General features: G+C 47.0%; 1 protein-coding gene across 1 annotated transcript in view; it reads right to left on the bottom strand.

Moving 5' to 3' along the window:
- The window catches only part of clpb (ClpB family mitochondrial disaggregase), a 165,497-nt gene that overhangs the window by 133,056 nt on the left and 20,310 nt on the right, over window positions 1-12,131 (bottom strand). The window contains exon 3 of the mRNA XM_069892197.1: window positions 2,389-2,475. Within this exon, the coding sequence (XP_069748298.1) occupies window positions 2,389-2,475 (87 nt within the window). The remainder of the gene's footprint in view (window positions 1-2,388; window positions 2,476-12,131) is intronic.

Below are 12,131 nucleotides of genomic sequence, written 5' to 3'. Positions count from 1 at the left end.
CCCACCCCCTTCACCGCACTCACCGCCTCCCCACCCCCTTCACCGCACTCGCCACCTCCCCACCCCCTTCACCGCACTCGCCGCCTTCCCACCCCCTTCACCGCACTCGCCGCCTTCCCACCCCCTTCACCGCAATCACCGTCCCTCCATCCCCTCCATCACACTCAGTCACCCCACTCCCTTCACCGCACTCATCATTCCCCAACCCCCTTCACCGCACTCATCCCCTACCCACTTCACCGCACTCGCCGCCTCCCCTACCCCCTTCACCGCACTCGCCTCCTCCCCTACCCCCTACACCGCACTCGCCGCCTCCCCACCCCCTTCACCGCACTCGCCGCCTCCCCACCCCCTTCACCGCACTCGCCGCCTCCCCACCCCCTTCACCGCACTCGCCGCCTCCCCACCCCCTTCACCGCACTCCCCGCCTCCCCACCCCCTTCACCGCAATCGCCGCCTCCCCACCCCCTTCACCTCACTCGCCGCCTCCCCACCCCCTTCACCGCCCTCGCCGCCTCCCCACCCCCTTCACCGCACTCACCGTTCCCCACCCACTTCACCGCATTCACCGTTCCCCACCCTTCTCCACATTCACCGTCCCCCCCACCCTTCACCGCACTCACCATCCCCCACCCTTCACTGCACTCACCGTCCTCCCATCCTTCATCGCACTCACCGTCCCCCCACCCTTCACCGCACTCACCGTCCCCCCACCCTTCACCGCACTCACCGTCCCCCACCCTTCACCGCACTCACCCTCCCTCCATCCCCTTCACAGCACCCACTATCCCCCCACCTCCTTCACCGCACTCACTGTCCCCACCCCCTTTTCCGCACTCTCTGTTCCCACCCCCTTTACCGCACTTTGTTCCCACCTCCTTCACCGCACTCTCTGTTCCCACCTCCTTCACCACACTCTCTGTCCCCACCTCCTTCACTGCTCCCTTCACCCCAACTCAACCATGCAAGCAACCTTCCCGTCCAATTCATTTGCCTGTATTTGGTTACACCATCTGTAGGTGGTGTGATCCCATCAAGATGTGCTACGTCAGCTGCATAGTTTTCCAGCATGGAAATAGACTGTTTGGCCCATCTCATCAATGCTGTTTTGGTTAAGACCATTAAATATAGGAGCAGAAAAATGCCATTCAGCCCTTGGATTCTACCCTGTCATTTAATCATGAGTTGATCCATATTCCCACAGACCCATTGCCAGTCTTCTCCCCATAAACCTTTGCTGCCCTGGCTAATCAAGAACCTATCAATCTCTGCCTTAAATACACCCAATGACCCGGCCTCCACAAATGTCTGTGGCAACAAATTCCACAGATTCACCACCTCTGGCTGAAGAAATTCCTATGCATCTTCAACCCTCTTGTCTTAGAAGCTGTGCCTCTGGTCCTCAACTCTCCCATGGTGGGAAACCACCTTTCTATATCTACTCTGTCTGTGCCTTTCAACATTCAAAACCTTTCAATGAGATCCCCCCTGAATCGCCTAAATTCCAGAGTCCAAGCCAAGAGCTGTCAATCTTCATATGATAACCCTTACATCCCCAGAATCATTCCTGTGAACCTCCTCTGAACCCTCTCCAACTTCAGCACATCCTTTCTTAAATGAGGAGCCCAAAACTGCTCACAATCCTCCAGGTATTGTATGGGCAGTTGAGGAAGGGCTCAGGCTTGAAACAATATTCCAAGTGAGGTCTCACCAGTGCTTTGTAAATGCTCAACATCACATCCCTGCTCTTACATTCTATTCGTCTGGAAATGAACGCCAGCGTTGCATTTGCCTTCATCACCACGACTCAACCTGCTGTCCTGCACGAGAACTCCCAGATCCCTTTGCATCTGAGAATTCTCAATTTTCTCCCCATTTAGAAAATAGATCGCCTGTTTAATTCTTCAGATGTTGCCCATCCAAGCGCCATCCAACTCCCTTCTCTTCGCCCACATCCTATCAATGGACTTGCCAAAATGTCTTTTAAATGCCACAATTGTAATGATACATGACCTCTCAGTCCTGAAGGGTCAACTTCATAACCGAAGACTGCCTCTCTAAGTTGTAGACAGGGGAACCACCCCCACCTATTATGTCCTGCCTGTGGGTCAGTACTCTTCCCCCTGCCTCTCCTCCCTCCCCCACCATTTTATTCAGGCACCTGCTCATGATGAACGGCTCAGGCCAGAAACATTGGTTCTGTATCTTTGTATTTGCTCTATGAAGTTCACTGTGTGACCTGCTGAGTTTCTCTAGCCTTGTGTTTTTTATCTATAAATCACAATCACTGGGTCTGCAGACTTTCACTCCATTTTTAATCATTCCTGCCTTGCTGGCTGCTCTGAGACACGCCCAGTGGAAGGCGAGCCAAGTAACCTCAGCACCTACCTGTAGTTCTTGTTCATGGCTGCGACCATGAGTGGGGTCCAGCCCAGCTTGTGTCGATGTGAGGAAGGAACTCCATTTGATAACAACCTGTAAGAAAGGCAACAGGGTAAGAACAGTGTAGCAACTCAATTGTAGGCAGCATTATGGTGTAGCACTGGCTGTAAGACCTGGGAACCTCTCTATCTTGACAACAATTAGAGCATTCAAAAGGCATTTGGACAGATATATGGGGTGTGGGCAGATTGGGCTGAACTGCCTGTTCCATGCTGTACGACTCGATGAGAGAGCCGGAGATCAAATGGCACCTGTAATCTAGTCTCCCGCCGCCCAAGAAGAAAGACGGAGCTCGCACAGATGGAGATATACAAGTAATAGCAGATGAGAGGAGAGGGCCCTGTTGAGTAGAGTGTACGCATGAATAACTACAACTTCTAGCTATTTGGAGCAATACAGAAATGTGCTGGAGAAACTCAGCAGGTCAAGGAGCATCCACAGGAAGTAAAAGGCAGTCACGCTTTGGGCCTAATGAAGGACTCAGACCTGAAATGTCAACTGGCTTTTACTTCCTAGGGGTGCTGAGTTTCTCCAACACACGAGGCCCCAGTGTCTGCAGACTTCCTTGTTTAACTTCCAGCTATTTGGCTTCTTCATAAGAGTGTTAACAAATAAACTTAAAGGCCAGTGACCACAGCATCAGATCAGTGAAGGGCTCAGTGGCTGAGGGACTACACAGGCTGCGGTGACCTGCATGGGCTGCAGGCTACTGGACATTGGCTCATGGGACCAGGTATCGGAGCCGGGATTCAAGAGGGTTTTGAGGGCAAGAAAGGCACCGGGCGCTAAAATCTTCCTGATCGTGTCGGAGGTTTGGATCAGAAGCTCGGGTTGCAGCTAGAGATTGCGGGAGCACTGGAGGCAAATCCACGGACACTCCGTGACTCTGAAGGGACTCCCTTTTAGTTCTTTTTCTCTCTTACTGTAAGGGGCACCGGGCAATGCTAATACAACTCTTTGTTGCCTTACAGCAGGCTGAGGGCAATTTCAACTCATACTACATTCTGCACTTTTACATGACAATAAAGGAATCTTGAACCTTGAGATCACATATCTTAAAGCTTGGTTAAAGAGATGAATCTCAAAGTTTGAAAAGGAGAAAAGAGGATGAGGGAAGGAACTCCACTATTCAGGCCTCAGGAGCTAAAGATGGGCTTGTCGGTGGTACACCACAATGAGAGGTGCAAAGATCTAGCAGAAAACACTGTCCGCTGATTTAAATTACACGTATCAAACTGAATAACGTGGTCAGTTATTTGATGTTATCCAACCTAACCTACAGTAGTCAGTGTACTCAGTACGGCCTCCTCTACTTCAGTGAGACCAAACTTGCATTGAGCGACTTCCCCCCAAACCCTCCCACCCCCCCCCCCCCACCCCCACCATGGTCTCTCCCTCTTCCTGCCTCTCTTTTGTCTAATATCCTATCATCTCTTGATCCCTCTCTGGCACCGTTCGGGCGCCCCTTTTAAAGCACAGATGAGGAAGGATTTCTTTAGCCAGAGAGTGGCGAACCTCTGGAATTTCCTGCCACAGGCGGCTGTGGAGGCCAGGTCATTTAGGGCAGAGATGGATAGGTGTAGAGCTCGTCGAAAGAATCAAAGACTTGTTGATCCAAACCAAGGCTTTTATTAGCAAAAGACAGGAGCTCTTCACAGGTGGCCGACCAGTCCGGAATGACCCGACCTGGCTAGGGACACAACCCTTTAAGGCCCAGACAGTAGGCGTGGCTTAGCTCTCAGCCAATCGCTGTAAGCACGGTCTAGATACTGTAACTATATACACTATATACACTGGTGATAGATCTGTACTATCACAATAGGTATCTGAATAGTCAGGGTATTAAAGGTTATGGAGAGAAGGCAGGGGTATGGGGGGGGGGTCAGTGGGAGAATGGATCAGCTCATGATGCAATGGCGGAGCAGATTCAACAGAACGAATGGCCTATACCTGCTCCTATATCTTATGGTCTTACATACACCCCTTTTTGTTTTATTCTCGATAAACAGTCCTGAGCCAAAACGCTGACTGACCATCTCTCCCCCTTGACGCTGCCTGATCCATGGAGTCTCTCCAGCAGCTCGTCACTTGATCGAGATTCCAGTATCTGCACGCAGTTACCCTACACTTCCTGTGGATACAGCAGGACCTGCTGAGTTTCTCTGGGACAGTCGAGTATGCCCTTGACCCCAGTATCAGCAGACTTCCTGGTCTAACAGCATGGGCAGTCTTTTCAGTTACCCAGTCAGTGACCTGCAATGAGCACCAGACAGTCCCCTCCAGGGACAGATGGAACACATCTGACCCTCCAGTGCAAAGTGGTTAAATGATACATATCGATACAGCCACCGACTTTGCACAAATATACTTGAACTGATTTAAACCCATCTCCACCCATCTGGCAGGTTCTGATGTAACAGGCATATACTGTGGCTTGACCAGAATAGTTCTGAAAACTGAAGGATTAAATTACAATATATGGTTACCCCATCCAGCGACTCTGCATTGAATTACGTGGCATTGTGTTCAAGATGCATAAAATGGTAAAAAGTGAGAGAGCATTGCCTTGAATGGACACCAAGAATAAGTAAATGAACTGGATCTTGTGATTCAACCCCACCACTATTCTGACATGTTTAAACAGCATCTCTTGAACAATGAACTTCTGGAATTCTGGAACTTCTGGAATTGGAAAAGCAACCCAGATTATTAATTTCACAGTTTTAAAAAAAGGTCATGTTTTAAAGTTGGCAGCACAACCAGAAACCAAAAGAGTACGACTGTTCAAACACTTGGCTCTCAAGGCACCAGTCACGGAGCACGAACTAGACTAGCCATTTTCAATGGGGGCCATAGCACATTTAAGGGGAGACTTAAATCGTAAAAATATTTTTATATAGTCAGTAGGATAGAAGCACAGAAACTGTTTAACTGAGCTATGTTATGATGCAAAGGTTTTTTTGTCATATAGATTCATAAAATAGGTTTAGAAGGCCATTCAGCCCTTTGAGTCCATTCAGTGCAATCGCGGCTGATCATGTGAACTCAATTCCCTGTTCCTCCTTTCTCTCCACACCCTTTGACACCTTTAGTCATAAGGGCCACATCCAACTCTCCTTTTGAATCGGCCTCAACAACTATCCATGGTTGGGAGTTCCACAAGTTCACAACTCTCTGAGTGAAGAGGTTTCTCCTCATCTCAGCCCTAAATGGCTTCGCCCTTATCCTTGGGCCCCTTATTCTGGACTTCACCAACCTCTAGGCTGTCTGATCCTGTCAGAATTTGTTTGAATCAACGAGATCCCTCTCATTCTTCTAAGCACACAAGTACAACGTTCAGCTACACTGAAATTCTTCCTTGCTGTAGCCACACAGATACGCAATTGTATGAATTAGTTTGAAGAGGGCTTGTAAAATCATTGAGGACCCCTCTCACCCTCCACACAGCATCTTTTAGCTAGTGTACTCCCATCGGGAAAGAGATACAGGAGTATCAGAGCCAGGACCACCAGGCTTCTTCCCTTAGGCAGTGAGAACGCTGAACAACTGAATGACTTGCTCATTAAAAAAAATCCATGTCTCCATTAATTATTAAACAAATATGCATTTTTAAAAATATATACATGTACTGCATATGTATCGTTTGTCTGGATGTGTTTTGTCTGGATGTGTGTCTGCATATGTTTGCACCAGAGAACGCTGTTTTGTTGAGTTGTAGAATCGAATAATAAACTTGAACTTAAAGCCTTGAATAATTCTCAATGAGACAGAAAAATTGATAATAAATATTAAAGGTTAGAGTAATAAATATTCACAGTTGCAGTTATTGCAAGAAAACAGAGCAGACAGATCCTTTGGTGTTCCCGGACTAGGTATTGTTGGTGTAGTATGATAGCGGTTGGAAACAAAAGCTGTGGATAGGTCGCTAGAAGTTGTCGGGTTTTGACTAGATATTAAATAAGAATGCAGAAAATATGCCAACTTTAGAAATCTGAAAGTAAAAACAGTAAACAGTGGAACAGTTGGTCGGCCAGACAGCATCTGTAATCAAACACAAGGAAACTTTGCACTTACCCAGAGCTTGGAAAGAAATTCTTTAAAAAAAGTCATTTTAGGTGACAGACATTTGAAAAATAGACAGCAGAAACAGGCCCTTTGGTCCACTGAATCCATCACCCCCCTCCCCCATTTACACTAAGCCCAGATTAATCTCTTATTTTGATCTCCCAACATTCTCATCAACTCCCCCAAATGCTACCCCTCACCCGCACCCATAACAGAGGCCAATTAACTTGCCTCGATTGTACCTTTGCCCTCTCACCCTTGCTGACATGTCTATCCATGGCCTCATTCAATACCCTTTGGTATTAGACCCCTCTGACCTGCGAAAAGCTACGACCATCAACTTTATTGATTGTCCTCTGCCAGTTCACCTGAACTTTGCCCAGGAAACACATCCCCAGCCTATCCAGTCATGTCTAATACCTCAAGTCCTCCAGTTCCAGCAGAATCCTTGCGAATACCCCAATCTGAGATTTCGTGGGCAGGGGCAATGATCTCTCTCTGTCACACTTGGCTCTGTAAAAAGTCTTTCCAAGTGAAGCAACATTTTACATGTGAATCTGCAGGGGTCATCTATGGTGCTCCTGTTGTGGTCTCTATATCAGAGACTCTGAGGATAGACTGGGAGAACACTTCATTGAGTACCTTGGCTCTGTCCACTGCAATCGCATACATCTTTCAGGGGTCACCCACTTCAAATCTTCATCCATTCCCTTTCTGACATGTCTGTCCATGGACTCATGCACGGCCAGACTGCAAATCGGAGGAACAACACCTCAACTTCCATCTGGGTCTGGGCACCCTCCATCCGGGTGGCATTAACATCGATTCTCTGGATTCCATCAAAACAAACCCATCAAACCAACAAACCAACAAAGGCACCTTTACTTCCAATCTCTGAACACGGGCTGAGCTTATTCAATCACCTCCCATTCAATCACCTCCCATTCAATCACCTCCCATTCAATCACCTCCCATTCAACGGACCCACCATCCCAGGAACTCCTTGTAGCATTCCTTTTCTAGCAAGTATAGCCTTTTGTTTTGAACTACATGGAACAGAACTGCACAGGAACAGGCCCTTCGGCCCATAGTTTCCATGCTGGCCATGATGCCGATCTAATTAATCCCATTTGTTGGCACCTGGTCTATATCACTCTCATACCTGTCTGTTCACATTCTTCTTACATGCTGCTGTCACGTTTGCTTCCATCCTCCCCCATGCTGGTTGGCAGTTCCAGACACACTCCGTTCTCTGAGTAAAAATCTTTCCTCATGTTCCTCCTTTGATATTTTCCCCTCTCACCTTAAAACTAAAGCCACCAACTTTTGACATTTCCATCCTTGGATAAACACTCTGAATGTCCATCCTATCAACACCTCCCTTTTTTAGAAACCTCCATCAGGTCTCCCCTCTGCCGCTGGCTCTCCAGAGGAAACAACCCACGTCTGCACATTTGTCCAACCCTCTAATCCAAAGGGGGGGATCTCATAGGTTTATAAAATCTTGAGGGGCTAACAATTAAAGTTTTTCTTCCCCAGGATTAAGGGTGGGGGTGTGGAATCTAAAACAAGGCAGCCCAGGTTTAAGGTGAAAGAGGAGAGATTTTAAAACGGGCACTACACAAAGGGGGAGTGGGTATGTGAAATGAGCTGCCAGAGGTGGGAACAATTACAGTGTTTAAGATAGGTACATGGATAGAAAGGTTTATAGGAATGTGGGCCAATAGGTGGACAATTTGGACAGCATGGACATTGGGCTGAAGGGCCTGTTTCAGTGCTGTAAAACACATGCAGTGAAACCCCTCCCCCCCCAATCGGTATAAAATGTCCCTAATTTTTTTTGCCGGTTGCTTGAATTCTGGATAATGGGGATTTTACTGCATTATCAGTGCGAGTCAGGTGGTTGACAGCCATTTGATGGACTGAAGGATTTCCCCGTGTTTGCATGGGTTTCCCTTGGGAGCTCCGCTTTCCTTCCACCTGCTAAACATATACGGGGTTGGTAGGTTAATTGGGCAGCATGGGTTGCATGGGCTGGAAGAGTCTTCTATCGTGCTCTATCATTCTTTTTTTTTTTAAAAATCCCTCTATTCTCCATATATTCTACCTAGAAGCCCCCAAATGCTACTGTTATATATCCTTCCACCACTACTCCTGGCAGCCCATTCCAAGCACCCAGAACCCTCTGCATAAATAAAACCTGCCACCATAAAACATAGGGGTGGAATTAGGGTGTTCGGCCCATCAAATCTGTCCTGCCATCCATCATGGCTGATTTACTATCCTTTTCAACCCCATTCTCCTGCCTTTTCCCTGTAACCCTTGATTCCCTTCCTAATTGAGAACATATCTACCTTCACCTTGAATATTCCCATTGACTTTGCCTGCACAGCCGTCCGTGGCCACAAATCCCAGATTCACCACTCTCTGGGTGAAGAAATTTCTTTTTGTCTCTGTTCTAAAGGTATGATTTTGTATTCTAATGCTGGTCCCAGACTCCCCCACTGTAAGAAACATCCTCTCTAGATCCACTCTATCCAGGCTTTTCAGTATTCAATAGGTATCAATGAGAACTCCTTCATTCTTCTGATCGCCAGCATGCACAATCCTAGAACCATCAAATACTCTTCATATGAAAACCCTTTCACTCTGGGGATCATCCTTGTAAACCTAATCTGGACCCTCTCCAATGTCAAAATATCCTTAGATTTGGAGCCCAGAACTGCTCACAATATTCCAAGTGTGGTCTGTGCAATGCTTTATAAAGCCTCCACATCACAAGCCCTGCTTTTATATTCTAACCCTCTTGAAATGAATGAATTCTTTTTGCCTTCCTTACCACCAACTCTACCTGCAAGTTGGCCTTTAGGAAGTCTTGCACGAGGACTCCCCAGTCCCTCTGTACCTGATTTCTGAGATCGTTGCTTGTTTTGAAAATAGTCTACATCTTCCACCAAAGTGCACGATGGTACACTTTTACAGACTGCACTCCATCTCAAGTTCAAGTTTATTATCATTGAATTGTGAAAGTACAACATGATGAAACAGTGTTCTTCCATCCTTTCCAAAAACATGCACAGAACCAGACAGATATCACACGCGCGCGCGATACGCATGCAGTACATATATAGATATAAATGAATATAGTAGAGTCCCAGAGGATTTGTATGAGCATTTGTCATTCAGCATTCTCACTGCCCATGGTAAGAACCCGTTCCTCAGCCTGGCGACTCTGGCTATGATATCCCTGTATCTCTTCCTGCAATTATAGAAACATAAACATAGAAACATAAAAGATAGGAGCAGGAGTAGGTCATTCGTCCCTTCAAGCCTGCTCCGTCCGCCATTCAACAAGATCATGGCTGATCTTAAAGTTCAGTACCCCGTCCCCGCCTTCTCTCCATAACCTTTAATACCCTTATACTGAAGAAATAGATCTAATTCCCTCTTAAATAGATTTAATGAACCTGCCTCTACTGCCCTCTGTGGCAATGAATTCTACAGATTCACCACCCTCTGGGTCAAGAAATTCCTCCTCATCTTGGTCCTAAATGGTTTGCCTATTATCCTCAAACCATGGCCCCGGGTTCTGGATTTTCCCATCCTTGGAAACATCCCTTCCGCATCCATTCTGTCCAGTCCTGCCAGAATTTTATAGGTCTCTATGAGATCCCCTCTCAATCTTCTAAACTCCAGCGAGTACAATCCCAATTTGCGCAATCTTTCCTCATAAGTCATTCCTGCCATTCCAGGTATCAGCCTGGTGAATCGCCTCTGCACTCCCTCCATTGCAAGACCTCTTCAGATAACGATCCCGTTAGATCACATCAATTGGGGGGGGGAGGGGAGGGAGACTCTAGTGATCCTCCCTGCCACTCTTATAGTGGATTGACCTCCGATCTATTTCTCTGCAGCAACCGTAACATACTTTAACGTAGCTGGCCAGGACGCTCTCAATAGAGCTCCTGCAGAAAGTTGACATGATGGTGGCCGGTACCCTTGCCCGCTTCCGTCTTCTCAGCCAGTGCAGTGGCTGTTGCGCCTTCCTAACAAGTGAGGAGCTGCTGCTTGTCCACAGTAGGTCACGAGTTAAATGACTCCTAGGAACTAGGTGCTCCCTACTCTCTCTATTAGAGTTGTTGATGTGTAGTGGAGGGTGGTCTTTGCTGAAGTCCACGATCTTTTCCTTTGTCTTGTCCACGAAAAGCCTCAGATTATTACTCTCACATCATATCTCGAGACTTTCCACCTCTTCTCTGTAGTGCGACTCGTTGCTGTTTACTGTTGAAGACAACGACTGTTGTGTCAACTGCAAACTTGATGACACTGTTGGAACTGGATCTGCCGTTTCCTTGCCCAATCTCTGAACCTATCTAATCCTCAACACTACTCTCCCCTCCTCCAATCTTAGTATCATCTACAAGCTTGGCCACAAAGCTATGTAATGCACCATTCACATCATTGACATACAAAGTGAAAAGAAGCAGCCCCAGCACCGAGCCCTAGGGAACACCTCTAGTCACTGGCAGCCAACCAGAAAAGGCCCACGATCTGCCTCATACCAGTCAGCCAAGCTAGTATCTTTCCTGTAATACCACGGGCTTTCATCTTGCTTAGCAGCCTAATGTATAGCACTTTGTCAAAGGCCTTGTGAAAATCCATATAAACCACATCCTCATTTATGTCCTTTCTGTTATTTTCTCAAAGAATTCCAACAGGTTTGTTAGAACCATAGAACACTGCAACACAGAAACCAGCCCTTTCGGCCCTTTAGTCTGTTCCAAGCCACTTTTTTTTTGCCGAGTCCCACTGACCTGCACCCAGTCCATACTCTTCCCATTCATGTATCTGTCCAAATTCTTCTTCAATGTTACAAATGAGCCCGCATTCACCACCTCAGCTGGCAGCTTGCTCCATACCCCCACCACTCTTTCTGTGTGAAGAACTCCCCCCTAATGTTCCCCCTAAACTTCTCCCCGATCTGCATTTATTCTGTCTTTCCCCTCATCATTATAAATACCTCTATTAAATCTCCCCTCATTCTTCTACAATCCAGGGAATGAAGCCCTAACCTGTTTAACCTTTCCTGAAGTCCAGGCAACATCAACATCGTAGTCAATCTTCTCTGCACTCTTTCTATTTTATTGATATCTTTCCTGTCGTTCGGTGACCAAAATTGCACACAATCCTCCAAATCTGGCCTCTCCAATGTCTTTTACAACTTTACCATAACATCCCAACTCCTGCACTCAATACTTTGATTTACGAAGGCCAATGTGCCAAAAGCTCTCTTTACAACCCTGTCCACCTGTGATGCCACTTTCGGGGAATTATGTATCTGTATTCCCAGGTCCCTTTGTTCTACCGCACTCCTCAGTTCTCAACCATTTACTGTGTACGTCCTTTCTTGGTTTGTTCTTTTAAAATGCAACCAACCCCTCACACTTGTCTGCATTAAATTCCATCTGCCATTTTTCAGCCCATTTTTCCAGCTGATCCAGATCCTTCTGCAAGCTTCAAAAACCTCCTTCACCGTCCACAACGGCTCCAATCTGCAAACTTGCTGATCCAATTTACCACATTATCATCCAGATCATTGATATAGATGACAAATAACAACAGTC

The sequence above is a fragment of the Narcine bancroftii genome, chromosome 7, assembly GCF_036971445.1.
Source record: "Narcine bancroftii isolate sNarBan1 chromosome 7, sNarBan1.hap1, whole genome shotgun sequence".
Taxonomy (NCBI): domain Eukaryota; kingdom Metazoa; phylum Chordata; class Chondrichthyes; order Torpediniformes; family Narcinidae; genus Narcine; species Narcine bancroftii.
Note: the sequence above shows the minus strand (reverse complement) of the source record. Positions and strands in the feature narration are given on the sequence as shown.